This window comes from Lucilia cuprina, chromosome 2, assembly GCF_022045245.1.
Source record: "Lucilia cuprina isolate Lc7/37 chromosome 2, ASM2204524v1, whole genome shotgun sequence".
In the NCBI taxonomy this organism is placed as follows: domain Eukaryota; kingdom Metazoa; phylum Arthropoda; class Insecta; order Diptera; family Calliphoridae; genus Lucilia; species Lucilia cuprina.
This window is the reverse complement of record NC_060950.1, coordinates 4,221,816-4,240,044: the sequence shown is the minus strand read 5'-3', so window position 1 is coordinate 4,240,044 and position 18,229 is coordinate 4,221,816. Positions and strand designations below refer to the sequence as shown.

At 26.7% G+C, this 18,229-nt stretch overlaps 1 protein-coding gene across 1 annotated transcript; it reads left to right on the top strand.

The window, feature by feature from the left end:
- Nucleotides 1-2,934: 2,934 nt before the first annotated feature.
- On the top strand, nucleotides 2,935-15,596 carry LOC111690738 (protein wingless). The gene is made up of 5 exons (XM_023453280.2): nucleotides 2,935-3,591; nucleotides 5,310-5,572; nucleotides 12,104-12,405; nucleotides 14,455-14,864; nucleotides 14,987-15,596. The coding sequence occupies exons 1-5, from the start codon at nucleotides 3,482-3,484 to the stop codon at nucleotides 15,291-15,293; spliced, it is 1,392 nt and encodes a 463-aa protein (XP_023309048.2). The 5' UTR covers nucleotides 2,935-3,481; the 3' UTR covers nucleotides 15,294-15,596.
- The last annotated feature ends 2,633 nt before the right edge of the window (nucleotides 15,597-18,229 follow it).

Below are 18,229 nucleotides of genomic sequence, written 5' to 3'. Positions count from 1 at the left end.
TTGTACATAAGAAGCGAGAGCAACTGCATGCAACATGCACTTGCAAAACTCCGAATTTTTGTTGACTGAACTCCGAATTTTTTTTCTTTTATGAGAAAATTTTGCTTTTGGAATTTTTTAAAAAGAAAAGTTTAAAAAGTTACATTTATAATTGTTATGAGAAATTCTTTTATAGATATGCTGGAATTTAGGTAATTTATGCTTTAATGCAACAGTTGCTAGTAAAATAATAGCAGAAATATGGTTTTTATACCAACCATAAAAAAATGATGAGAACACATCGAAACATACATATAAACTATATCAGGCAGAGCTCCATTTCAAGCGTTTGGGTCGGAATTTTTTTCTTTTTTCTTACTTTAGTATCCAAAATTTTCGGTTTCGAGGGAATTCCCCGCTGAACGCGCGCCTGATATACATATATTTAAAGTCCTTAAAAGATTCAAAGACGATTAAGCTATGCCCATGTTATAGTTAATATTCTGTAGGAAAACATGCTTTTTTCTTTAAACTGTTATACGAATATTTAGTTATAGAAAAAACTGTTATACATAAAATTTTCTTTAGAGAAAACTGTTAAATATATGAATTTTTATTTAAGTAAACAGTTAAGTACACAAATTTCTGTGTAGAAAATAATTATAAACAAAAATGGAAAATACTCTTAAATAGACAATTTTCTTTAAAGGAAATAGTTATACACTACGTTAAAGACATAATTTTTCTATAAGCAAAAACTGTTATACACATTATTATATATGAAATAACAATGTTATACTAACAGTTTTCTGTTAAGAAAATTATTATACGTATAATATTCTATATGGAGTTTTATACCTACATATGTATGTATATATTTTCTTTATAAGAAAGTGTTATACGCAGAATTTTCTACAGAAAAAAAGTGGTATATATAATTTTCTGTATTTAAAATAATTTTAAACACAATTTTTTATAGTCGTTTACACTTAAAAAAAGCTTTAAATAAAGTGGTATAAAATAAATTTTTCTTTAGATAAACTGTTATACACTAATAAATACTTCTATAGAAAAGGTGTTATAATCTCAATTTTCTTTGTGTATAGATGTATGAATTCTATCCAAATACTTCCACGGAATAGTGAAGGCGGATTCTTTCTCATTGTCAATCTCAATTAGAATTTTTAAAAATTCTAAATTTTTATTTGAAAATCAAATTTTTAATAAAAAATGCAATTTTGAGTAAAGTATCGAATTTATAACGAAGAATTAAATTTTTGTGAAATATTAAATTTAATTGAAAAAAATTTAAAAAATAAAATTTTTGTTCTACTCCAAAAAAAAAAAAAAAAAAAAATAAAAATAACGTTATCCTTAAAGCTCCAGAAAAAATTACTTACACGGTAATTAGAAAGGTAATGGAACAAAGTAGGATTAAATAACTAATTATTTTTGTTTGACGTGGCTAGAAATTATTTTTCTTGGTTACAAATGTGCTTAAAGGACTTTTCAAGGCTTAAGCTTGGCTTTACAATTATTTACGTTGGTTATTAGTTTATCTGCTTATTTAGTGCTTCAAGAAAAAGTTTCTTTTTCTTGCCAGCAGCACATTGTGTTTACACAAGAAAAATAGGTGATGGGAGGGGAATGAGGGAGTAGTCTTTCTTACATCCAAATTGGTAGAGAATACTTCTGCAGTAAGTTTGTTCACATACAAATAATGCGGCTGAAGAATGATTTCTCTTTGCTTTGTGCGGTCAATCGATTGATGAAAGTCGTGTGTTGTGCAATACGGGTATCATGAACAAGTTTCCTAATTTCCGAAGAACGTACTCTATTGTAAAAACGATAGAGTTGTGACGGTGCTCCAGCGAATCAATAGATAAGAACCTTCGCCCTCTCCTGTATGTGATCGAGAATCACCAAAAAAAATATACACTAGATTATTAACATTGTGAAAAACACATACAAATCTGGGAATGTCATGTAAGCACTTTTGTAACCAGTTATTTTTTTGGTCCAGCAAATTGATTCACCCAAAAAGTAAGTACTTACCTACTTACTCCAATATTACTTGCCTACTTATTTTGATAACGACTACTCATTACCAGGAAATGTATTACAGAACAACTTTACCTAAATTACTCATTACCAAAAAATTAAGTTTTTTGCTGCGAACTTCTAAGAGCATTTTTCCATTAATATATTCTCTAAAACAAAACATTAAAATCTTTCTTTGCCTATTCCATAACATAACTTGATCATTTCCACTTAAAGGTGTAACCCAGAAAAAACTCTAACTATTTCTTTGCACTCAACTGTATGAGAAAATATATTTCTTATAAAAAAATATTAGCAAAATTTTCTACTCAATACCAAAGAAAGAAAAAAAACAAGCAAACCAAACTAATATATAAACAAGCATGTTGATACATGTTTATTCATGTCATAAACAATTCTTATTGGTCAAACCAACCACACAGAGAGCAATTATATACAAGATCGTTATTTACTTGTTTGCTGCACACAATGCTCTCTGACAAAAAGAGACGGTTGTGAAAGAAGAAACAGTATGTTTACTCTTTTACACTTCACATGAGAGTAAAAAGGAAGGCGTTTATGTTTTTTTGCACTCTCATTGTTGTTTTTACTAGGTGTGTGTATGTGTGTGTTTTTGTTTTTCTGTGTTTGAAAGTGTGTGCAAGAGATTAGTATTTGTTTTTGGTTTTAGTTAATGTGACGATCATCAACACAGAAAAAAAAACAAACATACAGATGAACGCACAGTGTGTGATGATGAGAAAAAAAAAACGAAAAAACAGCAACAACAACAATAATGAAAACACACAATGTAAGAAACATAACAAAACAAAACATGAAATGAAATTGAAAACACAAGAAGAAGAAAAAAACGACAGATATTGAAGTGTAGCAAAAGAACTCGAACACAATCAGTTTAATGTTGGCACTAAACCGGGTAACACAGAATTAAAACTACTCGTGGTTTAACAAGAAATTAAAAAAAAAAACTACAACTAAATGAACAAGAAGAAAATTTTTTAAAAAATTAACAAATATATTTTTAAAGAAAATCTATAAAAATTTAAACAAAATATAATAAGTTTTTGACATATAGAAAAAAATTATTAGATAAAGTGCTGTTAAACAAACCCGACGCTTTTGCAAAAAAAGAAAAAAAAAAACAAAATTTTAACAAAAATGTTATTAAAATAAGATAAACTGCAAGTTTATTTAATTTTCTAATTGAACGTGAAATTGCTTTTAAAAAGATTATTTTATTGGAAAAATTATTTTATTTAAAATTAGCTGGTGTTTGGAGAAAAAAAAAGAATAAAGAATTTATTATTAAAAAAATATATATTTGAGTGGAGAAAAAAGTGTAAGGCATTAAATTGCCTTAAAAATTAAGTAGTAAAAAAGTTAAGAATTTCAAAATTTTATTTTGAATTAAATAAATAAACACAAACAAACAAAACACACAATGGATTTATTTACAATTTTAAGACTTTTAACGGTTTTATTGGCCAGTTTAGCGCTTACTAAAGCCGAGGCTAAACACAAACCTGGCCGGGGGAGAGGTTCCATGTGGTGGTAAGTTTGAGCTAAAGAATTTTAAAGAGATTTTGGTGCTGAAGTTAACAAATATTGAAATTTTTTTTGAAAATTTTAGATTTTTTCAAATTGTTTTAATAGTTTTTTATTAAAAATAGATTTTTAATAAAATTTTTTCAAATTGATTTAAATTGTTAAATTTTCATTTTTTTTTCAAAAATTTTTTTATTTCAAAAATTTTCTTAAAATTTATTTTGAAAATATTTCAAATTTGAAATTTTATAATAAATTCTATCAGAAACTTTTCTAATTTACGTTTTTATAAGTTTCTTATGAAATATTTATTAAACTGCTTTCTGCTCTTGTTGCTTAAGTCTTTTGTTTTTGCTGATGTTTTATAGCAAGTTTGTGTCTTAAATCTTTTGATTTTATTTACACACATAAACATTTTTTGTTTTAAAATTAATAAAAAATTAATTTTATTTCCAAAAAAAGAAGAAAAACAACAACAAAACAAACTCATCTTAACAAAAAAAAATTGATTTATATTTCCTTTAAAAATTAGCACTTCCGCTAAAATGACTTAAAATCACAAAATAAACAGAAAATAAACAAAACTGAGACACTTATCTCAAAGCTACAAAAAAGAGCATTAATAAAACAAACAAAAAGTTTACAGCTGATCATGCTAGACTAAGGGACTGAGGCTTTTAAAGGTTTGAAAAAAAAACAGCTAAAGTTTTGTTTAAAACACAAAAAAGTAGTAAAAACTAAATTTAACCATAAAAAAGGTAGAAAAAAAAGCAAACAGTTGTAAGCCAGCACATGCCATGAACTCTGTAACATTGTTTTATGAACGTGTGAGTTTATCAAAAAAAAATTTCTTTTTGAGTTGGACGGAAGCTGTTGGTTATGAAATGTTAAGCTTGTTGTTTAATTAAAAATTCTATTAACGTTTTGTTTTTTTTTCTTTTCTTACAAAACAACACAAAAAGAAAAGAAATTGTGACAACTATTTGTTAAGAAATATACAAAAAAAATTAAAGATAAAAGTTTAAGTTTCTGTTATTTAGCTTTGACACAACTTTTGCTTTATAATTATAAGGAAAATCTTAATTCTTAATTAAAATTTTTAAATATTTATAAGTTTAAGAAAAAAAAAACTTAAATAACTACTATTTGCCTTGGAGACTGTAACTGCTTAAATATATTTGTATTTTTTCAATTATAAAAGAAAAGTAAAAAAAACAAAACCCCTGGAGTATTACTGTGTTTAGACTTAACAAACCAACATTGATTGTCTCAATAATTGTAAGAGCAATTTTTAAATCAAACTAAATTTTGCAACAACAGCTTAAGTTAAATGTTTAAAATAAATTAAAAAAAAATATCTAGCATATAAATAAACGGCGGCCATATATTTACTAACAATTAACAACAAAATAATTCACAACGTGTGAGGTTTCAAAACTAGTTTAATATTAAAAAAAACTCCAACAATTGTTAACTTAAACTTAATTAAAACATAACAATTATTTGAAAAAAAGACTTAATTAACAAAATTTTCATTTAATAAACCAAAATCTGTAGTTTTAATATCAAACTAGAAAGAAAAAAACTTTCCCTAATTAAATTTTTTTCCCAAACTTCTCCCCACTCCAACAAAATCACTCAAGCTTTAAAATATTTTTTATAATTTAAAAAAAACACAAAACCTTTAATTAAATTTCATTTTTTATTTCGAATTCTTCTTACAGGGGCATTGCCAAAGTAGGTGAACCAAATAATATCTCACCCATTAGTTCGGGTATCATGTATGTTGATCCCGCCATACACACTACCTTGAGAAGAAAACAAAGACGTTTGGTGCGTGACAATCCCGGTGTTTTGGGCGCTTTAGTTAAGGGAGCCAATTTGGCTATAAGCGAATGTCAACATCAGTTTAGAAATCGTCGTTGGAATTGTTCAACGCGTAATTTTCTAAGAGGCAAAAATCTATTTGGAAAAATTGTCGACAGAGGTAAGTTAAAAATATCTTTTCATTTTCATTTTCTTTCTTTTTTCTTGTAATATTCCCACACTTGGTAATATGAAGCCTTAATTTAAAAGTGGCGCTTGGTTTAGATAAAGTGGAACCCTTAAATGTATATTTTGTTTGTGGGTTGTCCTTTAGAGTTTTAAAATAAAATAAAAAAATGTTGTTGTTCTGGTCAAGTACTTTTAGCTTGTTTTGTAATTTGATATTTAAAAAAATAACAACAATATTGCATATGATACATATTTATTGTTGTTGTTGTTGTGGTGGTACCCTTTTATTTCCAAAACAAGCCTTTAAAATAAAAACAAAAAGAGGTTGTTATATGCAAGTTTCTTCATTTTTATTAAGTGGTTTAATATTAAACAACAACAGCAAATACAACAACTTTGTCAAAATCCTTGAGTGTTGAGCATTTTTGTTTTTGTGGAAAATTTATGTGGTTTTCTGGTTCCAAAAAAAAAAAACAACAAAAATATTTTAAAATTAACAACAACAAAATTCATTTGATTCTAAATATTTATTTTTTTTTTAATTTCAAAACTTTAAAAAATTTTCAATATTAAAATTTTTTGAAAATTTTAAAAATTCTTAAATTTATCCAAAAAATTTTATTTTTAAATCAATCAAAATTAAACATAACAAAATTTTCAACATTCATTTATTTTAAATATTTGGATTTTTTTTTTCAATTTTTAAATATAAAAAATTTTTCATATTCAAATTTTTTAAAAATTCGATATTTAAAAAATTCTTATTTTTTGAAATCTTTAATATAAAAATTTCTTAAAAAAATTTTCAATCTTTTTTAATTTAAATTTTTGAAATTTTTTAAAATTTTGAATATTTCAAAAAAATTTCTATCTTCAATGTTTCAATATTTAAAAATTTTTCAAATTTTAAAAAATTTTCAATATTCAATATATTTAAACCTTTTCTTTAAATTTCCACAATATTGCGAAAAAAAAACAATTTTGAAAATTTCGAATGAATGACATTTATTGTTTTGAAATGTTTTGTGTCACTGACAAAAGAAAACCCCAATAAAAACAAAAAGAAAACAATAACTCTTGTTTGCTTTAATACTTTTTTATTTCTTTACTCTTAAGAATTGTTGTGGTGTTGTTGCTGTTGTAAAATCATATTGACATAATGACAGCTTGTCAAGTGTATGTTAATTAAATAAGACATTTGTGCATTTCTTTTGCAAAGCCCACACTCTTCTACTCTTAACTAAGGCCCTCTTGACAAACACAACACACAAACACAACTTGACAATCAATCAAAATTATTTTTAAAATTTCAAACATTTCTTTAAAAGAATGAATATTTATTTTTGGGAAAAACTGAAAGAAATTTTTGGGAAATATTAAATTTTTTTTTTCTGCTACTTTATATAACTGAAAAACCTACTGAGATATTGTTGAGAGATTTATAATTTATGACATTTTGTTAAAGTCACAATGAAAGCAAAAGACAGAGAGGAATGAAAGAGTAAGTGTGTTGGAAGGTATACAAAATGTGGCATGAGCTAAGAATTTATTACCTGTCCTGTCATTTCAACAACAATTAAGTAATAAACTCAATATTTTATTATTACAAAAACGCCTTAAATCTAGAATCTGTTTTCATTATTTGAAAAACTCCATAAAATAGTAAAAGTTGAATGATGGATAAAATGATGTTTGAATTGTTTAAGTCATAAACTACAATTTTATGATTTGTCAAGTATCTAAAGTGATAAATTTTTATAAGATTTGTTTAAAAATTTTATTCTTTTTTTTTTTGAAAAATTTATAGTTTTTTTGCTGTTTAATGTCAATTAGTTTTTTGTTTTATAGGAAAATAATTAACACCTTTTAAAAAACCATTAACACCCGCCTAAACTACTGCTTGTCATTAAAGCACATTTATGTTTTTTTTTTCTTATTTTAAACCTTTTTTTTCTTCGATAAATTATCTAAACGTAAGATTTTTTTGTAGTTGAATTTGTTACGCCTTGATTACTTAAACTATTCTTTTATTTTACATCCTTTTTTTCTTCTTCTAACTAATTTTGCAGTTTGCAATTTGGTTTTTTTCTTCCTTTTTTTCTGGGTTTCTATGTTAAATCAATTAGTTTGAGAGATTTGAGAATTTTCAAAAAAAAAAATCCTTTGGGCGTTGACTTTTGTGGTAAATTTAGTTGTGCTAGAGAGATTTAAACAAAAAAATATGTATGTAGTTAGCAGAACAAATTGGCTTAAAAGATTACACAAGATTTTTTTACATTTTAATTCCTGCACAATAAATTAAGATATTTAAAGAAACATTTTTGATAAATGATCCAAAAAAAAAACATTTTGAAAATTAACAATTTCTGTTGCCTAATGATGTTTAAATTAGAAGAAAAATATTGTAAAAAAGGAAAACGAAACAAATAAATCAAGCTTATTTTAAAATTTCGAAAAAAAAATATGACAAAATATTATTAATTAAAGAAATAGCCAGAGGGAAAATGAAAAATAAAAGTCTGGTAGCAAACAGACAATAATTTGACAACAATCCATTGTCAATAGTGAGCTTACCACGTTTGTTAACAGTTAGACAACGGATGTGTATCAAAGTGTAAGATTTCGATAAAGAATTAATGCATTGTTAATGTTGTCAACATTGTTGTAATACGTGTATAAACCTTGATAACGGATGTTATTAAAAAATTACAAAACACTTAGGTGTCAATTTGATACCAAGCATGTATATTTCTTTTTCCCACTGTGCATATGTTTAAAACATTTTCTTCTTATATAAACTTAAAATTCTTTAAGAGCTTTGCTAAAAACCCAGCTTTTTTCAAAGCTTTTGTTTTTATAAACTATTTAGTTAAAAAGTTTATATTATTTAAACAAGTAAATTCTTACACTTTTTTGCAAATATAAAGCTTTTTTATACTTTTGGTTTAAATAAAGCTTTTGTTAAAACGTTTTATTACTTTTCAAAAGGACTTTGTTTAAAGTTTTAAAGCTTTTCAAGTAAAATTTATCTGAAACTTTTAAGGAAATTGTCGTAAATTAAAATTGTGTTAAAAAACTTATCACCTTATGCAAAAACGATTATTAAGTTAACAATGGCTGGTAAAACATGTTTTTATATGGAAAATGTGTAGTAAACCATTGTTAACTTTGATAATCGTTTTTGCATAAGGATCTTAATCTTTTTTGTATAGTTCAAAGTCTTACAGCTTTTAAAGCTTACTTTAGCATTTCTTACTCTTTTTTTTGGCAAAAATAAAGCTTTTGTTAAAACTTTTTACGACTTTTAAAAGAGCTTTTGATTTCTTTAAATTTTAAAAGCTTTTTAAGTAAAATTTTTTTGAAACTTTTAAGTAAATTCTCAAGTAACATGTTTTTAAAGCTTTTAAGTATTTTAGGGTCTAACAGCATTTAAAATAAAGTTTTAAACAAAACTTTCTAACAAATTAAGCTTTTTTAAACAATTTCGTTTATAACTTCTTCAACTACGTATGAAATTAAAAGTTTTAAAGCTTATGCAGAAAAAATTACTAGAAATTTTTAAACATATCTTTTGTTTAAAAATAAAACATTTTTTCTTCTTGTTTTTCCTAATATTCAAATTTAACGACAAAATCTTCTTTTATTTATATTGATTGTTGACAGATGAAATGTCATTTGTAAATTAAACTAATTTGAAGAGTTTAATATCAATTAACGCCCTTAAGAAAACAGGAAATTAAAACAATCTTTAGACTTACAAACACAATTCAAGGAATTCTCTAACTAATGTGTACTTTAAGTAATAGAATTGTAACAAATTCCAGTTAAATGTTTACCTTAACATTTCACAAATAAATATTAACAAATTTACAAAACAACATATTTACATGGTTATTGATACAAATAGATGAAAGAAAGAAAATTTTCTCAAGAAATCAAACCCAAATAAATATTTAGTTAAAGGTTGTTAATATCTACATATAAAACCACAAATTCCAACAAAAAGTACAAAATATATATATAAAAAATTTATCAGTTGTTAGAGACTTGTGGCAGAAGAACACCCAAGAAATTAAAGTTGTGATATTATTTTTTTTTAATATATATTTTACTTAACAGGTACAACATAACAAAACCTTTATAAAAACGAAATAAATACCTGCACGTTGAAATTTAACGAAAATTATGAAAACAAAAACAACAATATTTAATGAATGACATAAAACTTATTACTTGTTTAACAGCAAGTGAGTCATGTTATCTTTTTTTAAATGTTTTTTCTGTTTTTTTTTTTTTAGTTAAATAAAACAAAAATTTATTAAAGAAAAGGCGTTATTTTGCTAAAAAAAAACACTGAAAATTAAATGCTTTACTTTGAAATATGTAGTGAAAAAGGGCGCGGTTGTTGTTTAAATAAATAAAAAAATATATTACACAAAATAACTAATTTAAACAAGATCATGAACTGATAACAAAATACACAACTACAAATTGCTGAAATTAAGTTATTTAACAAAAAATTTGGGAATAAAAAAATGTACGCCTTTTCCTTTTTTTATTTGAGTTTGATAGAAATTTGATATGTTTTTGTGGAAAAAAAATTTGTTTTTGCTTTCGAAAACCAAACGGATTTCCGTTCCAAACTAAAAAAAAGGATTTTAATTTTAAATTTTCAAGAGGCGTGGTCAGTTTTATTTAAATCTTAAATTGTTTTTGATTTAATTGTGCAATTGTAATTGATCTGCTCTCTTTTTAAAAAAAATTCTTATTTTAAAGTAGTGCTAGCACAGTAGTAAAATACCATCCATCATGATCCCTTTGTTCTATTTAAATCTTTAAACAGAGCACCCTTGAGTTTTAAGCATGTTGATTTTTTGGTTGAAATGATCTCTAGAGGCTGCTGATCTGTTGAGTTTTAAACAAAACAATTGTAAATTTTGTATGTGTGTATGAGTGTTTTAAAGTGACCCTTTTTTTTGGATTTTTCTAAAGTCTTAAGTTGTGAGTGTTTTTTGTGTTTTAGTTCTCAGGGATTTATAATATAAATCCTAAACTATATACATATAATATTTGCATAAAAAAACAGCAAAGCAGTTTATTTTCCATATGAGTATTAAATTGAACAAAAATTTGGTTTAAAGTTTTAAACAAAAACCTTAAAGTAAGCCTGCAAGCAGCTTAACTAAAGTAGGGTTTAACAAAAACAGAGTTTTAACAAATAGGAGTTTTGCAACAAAACTAGAGTTTACAAAAAACAAAACTTGACTTGACACAACAGAATTTCATAAAATTAAAGTTTAATAAAGCTTAAGTTAAACGAAGTTTAAGTTTAACAAAGTTTGAGTTAGACAAAGTTTAAATATAACAAAGTTTAGTTTAAAAACGCTGGATTTAACAAAGCTTAAGTTTAACAAAGTTTAAGTTTAACAATGCTTAAGTTGAACAAAGTTTATATCATAAAAGCTAAGATCAACAAAGCTTAAGTTAAACCAAGCTAAGTTTAAAACAGTTTAAGTTAAACAAAGCTAAGTTTAACAAACTTAAAGTTCAACAAAGCTTAAGTTTAAGAAAGCTTAAGTTAAACAAAGCTGCAGTTTGACTAATCTAAGTTCAACCAGCTAGATTAAAGCACATAAAGAGTTTAACAAAACTACACATTTTTAACTAAACTTGATTTTAACTACTGTTTAACAAAATTTCTCATCATTAATTAGATTTGTTGATTTCCATTACCTATTAATTCCAATATTTCCAACATTTGAAAAATTTTCAAAAAATGTTGTTCCTTTTTAACAAATTTATAACAGACCTTAAAGTCTGAATGAAAAAAAAGAAACACAACATTTGTCATAAATGTCTAGTGTCTCCTGGTTTCTTTAAATATATTGTTTATCACATCTGATAAACATTAACAAATACCACAAGTAGCTGACTTAAACATAAAGAAAACTACAAAATAAAAAAAACACTTGAAATGAACATAAAAATTCAATTTCCATTGTTTGCAACAAATCCTTTAGGGGACCTAAAGAGCCCAGCAGCACAGACTGACAGACAGACTATAAACAACTACCACTACTACATCTAGCTAGGCACTTGATGATCAAGATCATCTCAATCTCATCTTCTCTTATTCATTGTCATAAAATATAAATATGAATAAACATTATTTGGTGGCAGTGATTACTTGAAGTGTCATAATTGACCAACAATGTAAATCATAAATATAAAATTAAGAAAAACTCAAAAAAAAAAAAAAAAACGACAAGAAACATTTTAAAGACAAGTGCTATTATTCATAAACATGATAAAGATTATTTTTTGTCTGAAATCTAAATAAAACTCATAAATTTTGAAACTTTACTAGCTGGGTGGCAAAAGTAGTTATCTTGTCAAATTAAAATTTTGAAAATAAATTTTGACAAGAAAAGCTTTAAATTATTAAGAGCAACGACCACCTTAAAGTAACTCCTCAAATTAATTAAAAATTTTCAACATTTTTTGTTTTTTTTTATCATTACAGGTTGCCGTGAAACTGGTTTCATTTATGCCATCACTAGTGCTGCTGTTACACACTCTATTGCTAGAGCCTGCAGTGAGGGTTCCATAGAATCCTGCACCTGTGATTACAGTCATCAGTCAAGATCACCTCAAGCTAATGCACAAGCTGGTAGTGTGGCTGGTGTTAGAGATTGGGAATGGGGTGGCTGTTCCGATAATATTGGCTTCGGTTTCAAATTCTCCCGCGAATTCGTTGATACTGGTGAACGTGGCCGTAATTTGAGAGAAAAAATGAATTTACACAACAACGAAGCTGGTAGAGCGGTAAGTTTTCCTATCAATAGTTATTTAACATTATATTTTATGTTTATTATAAAGATAGAGACCCCCTTTAAGATTAAACTTAAAACAAACTATCTAATATATTGGCAAATTGTGTATGTGTGTGATCCTCATTAATTGTGCCAACAACTACATAACTTTAATGTTTAACCAACAACAAAATCAAAAAAAAGCTTCCTTACTAGTTTTTCGAAAACACAACTCCTGGAGACCACATGCTGACTAAAACTATTGCTCAACTATTTCTAGTAGTAGTAGTAGTAGTAGTAGAAGTAGTAGTTGTGATCGTCTAATCATTAAAAACTCTTAAACTACTTGACGATATATTACCAAACGCCCCTTTAAACTAGTAGAAGAGTTACTCCTCTTACACTTCTTTAAGTACTTTATTACAACAACAACAACAACAAGTACTGTTGTTACTGTTTGGTTTTTTAGATAAATTTCTGTATAACATGCTGTTTATATATTAAGAGTTGTTGAGAGGATCATATATTTAAAATGTTGACAGCTTTTTTTGTTTTTGTTGGTTTGTCTCTCGTTGCTATAACATTTCAACAGTTGCTAGAGATTATTACAATTGATATACATTTATACTTTTAATATAAAGCTGTATAATGCCAAATGAACAAAAAATCCTTATTATTGCTATAAATTTTTCTACTAATCCTCTGTGCTCTAAAAACACAAATTTCAATTTTTATTACATGATCAGGCGCATGCAATATACGTTCTCAGATGTTGTTAAAGTAAAAAAAACTTCAGAGTCAACAAAATTTTTAAAGCCGTCGGTATGAATTACATTTGAAGCCGTTGCTCAAGTTTATCAACTGCTTTCAATTAAACATCATACGAGATTTTGCTTTGGCGTTGTTTATTTCAAATTCTCTTAAAAACGTGAAAGCTTTCAAGGCCCCTGGTTATATGTTAACGCCGTTCTGAGCACAGCACAAGTTTTCTTTAAACAACTTAATATTTGTAATAGAAATATTAAAGCTTTAAGACTTTATGTAAACAGCAAAAGCTTTTTCTCTTTAGCTTTTTAGCTTCTGCTTAACGCCGTTAATTATTACATTGTAACTTTGTTATCCCTTTGTGATGTTAAACGTTTTGTTGCTGTTATCGTAAATGTTCGCTGCCTGTGTTGAAGCTGTTGCTGTTGTTTAGCAATTAATATGCCATTGAGTTTGTAGTTTGCGTTACAGAAAATTCATATGCAATTGCATGAAAGCCACACGGCAACTAAACTAAACCAAACAAAAAAAATTAAGTCGTTTTGTTTTTTAACTTAAAAAAAAACTAAAATAAAACTTGTAGCCAACAACATGAACGTAGAAACGACCTCCTCTTAAGGTTTTAAACTAAAGCTTAAAATATGTTGTATTATGGTGCGTTGTAATAATATCAACAGCAACAACAGCAAGTTATAATAAAAATTGACCTCATGCTGGGTAAATACTTTTTGACCATATGCAATTTTTTGTTGTTGCAGTTAAAACAGCAACAATAACAACAACAATAGACCCCCCCACCAAGTAGTATGTTGATTATTGTTCTTTTACAGCAACTGCAGCAACAACAGCATTTATTGGTTTTTAATAATGTTGCAAATGTGCAGATCATGCTCATGTTTTGTTTTTTTTTCTTCTTCTACAACCTCCTCTCTACTCCCCAGAGACTGTTGCACGCGTCTTGTATAACAAATCCGCAAAAGCTTTTTTTTTTTTGAAAACCTACCTGATCGTTGTTTTCTTAGTTTTTTTTGCCACAAACTGCAGCAAGCAAGAAAACCTATAGCTTTTAAAGCCAAAATAATTAAGTGGAAAACATATTAATGCACAGAAGGGTGGCTCTTAATACGCCATAAAATGTCAAAAATGAGCAGCACATAAATTATATTTTGAGCAAGAAAAAAGATTTACTAATGAAGTCATTTAAAGCTTAAGAAAATAAAATAAATATTTCGTTTTTTTTCTTTTCTCCATAAAATACTAATTTTCCTTTATTTCTTTTCTATACTTTTATTTTTAGCATGTACAAGCTGAAATGCGTCAAGAATGTAAATGTCATGGTATGTCTGGTTCTTGTACTGTGAAAACCTGCTGGATGCGTTTGGCCAATTTCCGTGTTATTGGCGATAATCTTAAGGATCGTTTCGATGGCGCCTCTCGTGTTATGATGAGCAATAGTTTAAGACCCAGCGGTAGTGCTAATGCTGTGGGTACTGCCAACAGTCCAAATGCAGTGGGTTCTTCATCATCGGTTATATCACCTAATGCGGCCAGTCCTAATGCTTACGATGAGGATAGAATGTTAAATGATGAACATGTTGTGAAACATCATCCAAATATGCCTTCACCAAATAGTTTACCCACCTCCTCGAATGCTGTATCGCGCAACTCAGTGCGTGGCAGACAAAGACAAGGCAAAAAGAATAATAGGTAAGTTTTATAAAACTGATAACTCTTTTGATTTTCTTAAAAAATATCACTGTGATAAACTTCCTTAAAAAAAACCCAACTTTACTAATCCATTAACTTTCTTTATTTTACTCTCATTTTAGATATTCCTTCCAATTGAAACCTCACAATCCCGATCATAAGCCACCAGGCACCAAAGACATTGTCTACTTGGAACCCTCACCCTCATTCTGTGAGAAAAACTTGCGCCTTGGCATTCAGGGTACACATGGACGCCAGTGTAATGATACATCGATCGGTGTAGATGGTTGTGATCTGATGTGCTGTGGCCGTGGCTATCGTACCCAAGAAGTGGTGGTAGTCGAACGTTGTGCCTGCACATTCCATTGGTGTTGTGAAGTCAAGTGTAAATTGTGTCGAACGAAGAAAACGATACACACGTGTCTGTAAAAAGCAGCAAGCAGTACAGCTGGCGCTGGCAATATCAATATTATCAAAAACAACAACAACAACATTATCATTATCATCTGCATGATCATTATTATCATATTACACACACACATATATACGTTACTTTAAGCGTATCAGAGTATAAAGTAGACCTTGTCCTAGAACAAGGCTTGTTATTTGTTTGAATATATATAGTTTTTAATTTTATAAACTATTTTTTTTCTTGTACAATGTATTTATAAAAAGAGACAAAAAATATGAAAAAAATCCCTTGGCTTGCCGTAAATAATGAAAAAACACACACACGAGTACAATAAAATCAATGAATGATTTTGACAAAAAATTAATTTGCCATACTTTGTAAATGTCAATAAGAATTTATTTTTAAGGCAAAACAAAAAAATTTAAAAAAAAAAATGCAAATTGTGTGGTCTAATTTATTAAAATAACAAAAAATTCAAAAAAAAAAGAAAAATTAAAAACGCTTTAGACTTTACTTAAGCGCTGGATTTAAATAATTTATTTAAAAAAAAACACAAAACAAAATTTACTTTTATAAACAAGCAAACCGTCCTATTCTCTATAAATAACTCTTTTTTTGTAAAAAAATTAACTCGAAATCTTTACACAAAAAAAAAAAAAAAAATGAAAAACATAAAAAAAACAAAATTAGTAATTAATTAAAAAAACATAGTTTTAAAAAAGAAAACTTTTGTAGCAGTATTAAATTTAAAAAAAAAACTAAAAGCCTGAGTAATTTGCTCTCTATAACTCATGCTAAATCTCTTACTCTCTTTCCCTCTCTCTCTCGCTATAACTTCCCTTTAAAACAAAAATAGAGATCTTAACCTGAGAAACCTTAAAGCCCAGTTTATTAGCTTAATAAGTAAAATAAATTTAAGGCAATTTTTTTCCTTTTTCTTTAATTTTATAACAAATTTAAGAAATTAAAAAAAATTGTTTTAAATTTTTAAATAAAATGCATTTCCCACAATTAAAAAAAACTAAAATTAATTTAATGAATTAATTTGTTTTTAAAGACTGAATTTTGTTGGTTGAATGCAAAATTAATTTTGTATTGAATTTTGAAAAAATCTTTGTAAGAAGTTGCAAGTATTTTTAAGTTTAATTATATATATTTTTTTTATAAATATAAACTTTTGTAAATATTACTTATAATTATTATGTATTAAAATTTAATTTAATTTGTAATTATTAGTTTTAATTTTTTCTTAATAATTACTTTAGTTTTTTTTTATTTATAAGTTAATATACTTAATTTAATACGTAATTATTGTACTTAAGTAAATATCTAAGTTAATATTATTATTTTTATATATATAAATAATTCTTTATTTTTGTATTATTATTGATGAATTATTATTTTTTTATATTTATAATTAATTTATTTACATAAATATCATGTCGATTTATATAAAAAATGTAGAATTTCTAAGTTGGTTGAATTTTGAAATCTTTACAAAAATACAAACAAACCCATAAAAAAACTTAAAACAAAAATTGCAAAAAAAAAACATAAAATGGAAAATAAAATTTTGTATTAAAAACATAAAAAAATCAAATTGTTTTTCTTATAGAGGTTATTTTGAAAAGCTCTACAAAGGCTTTAAAAGCTTTTAAATCTAGAGTAATGAGTAATCAGAAAAGAGTAAAACTTCCATCAATTGAAATCAACACAATTGGAATGGACTGAAATTTAGTCAATTTGAATCGAAATTAACTGAACTGAGGTCGACTGAATTAACTAAAAAGTAGTCGATTAAAATTGATTCAAAACGATTATAGTGGATTCAACTGCTAACTATAAGTAGAAGTTAGAATAATATGAATTGCAGCCAAATGGAGTCGATTGAAATCGACTAGAACAGAGTCGATTGTAAACGATCAGAATTCAGTCAATCGTAATCGACTACAATGGAGTCGATTGTAATCTATTACACTAGAATAGTTGGAATTGGACAATTAGAATCAACTGAACAGAAGTCTACTAAATTACCCCGAAAAGGAGTTGATTAAAATTGATTGTAATCGATTAAAGTGGCGTCGTCTGCTATTGAATAGAGTTACTTAGAAGTTAGATTAACGTGATTTGTAACCGAATGTAATTAGATTCAAAGAGAATAGTATCGATTGTAATCGATTCGAGAGACGATCGTAATCAACCAGAAAAGTCTATTGTAATCTGTTAGAGTAGAATAGTTGGTATCGACTGGAATAGAGAAGTATTGGTATCGGCTTGAGTAAAATCGATAACAGAAGAGTCGTTTGAAATCGATTAAAATAGAGCCGATCGGTGTCGCTTAGATCAGAGTCGATCGATTACAGTAGAATTGATTGGAATCAAGTAGAATAGAGTGGAATGGAGGTAATATTGGTCCCTATTCTACATTTCAATTCGAATCGAAATTTTCTCTGTTTGGCAATTTTAGTATTTTGCAGTTCGATTCGACTTTCCGCCACATAAACAACAACTTACAAAAAACGAAGGTACGATCGTAACGCAGAATACGCAATTTGTATGCGATTGAAACGAAATGGAATTGCTTCATTTCGTTTACGGTTCAGTTATTTGACTCAAGAATAGTCAATTACAATCGAATAGAATAAAGCTGGTTGGAATCGATCGATTTGAATCGACTAGAAAAGATTCTAGAATAAATTGGTATCGATTAAAATAGACACGATTGGGAGCAATAGAAAAATTCGATTAAATTCACAAGAATAGTCGATTGGAATCGACTAGAATATAGTTAATTGGTGTCGATTGAATAAAGTTGATTGAAATAGATTAAAAAATCAAAAGAAATCGACCAGAATCTATTGAAATCGATTATAATGAAGTTGATTGAAATCAATTAGAATAGAGTCGATCGCTGGCAGTAGAATGGATTCAACTGGAATAGAAACGATTAAAA

Coding starts and splice junctions, on each gene's coding strand:
- LOC111690738 (XM_023453280.2), top strand. CDS start 3,482: ATGGATTTATTTACAATTTTAAGACTTTTAACGGTTTTATTGGCCAGT. Junction 3,592..5,309: donor GGGAGAGGTTCCATGTGGTG/GTAAGTTTGAGC, acceptor TTCTTCTTACAG/GGGCATTGCCAAAGTAGGTG. Junction 12,406..14,454: donor ACAACGAAGCTGGTAGAGCG/GTAAGTTTTCCT, acceptor TTTTATTTTTAG/CATGTACAAGCTGAAATGCG.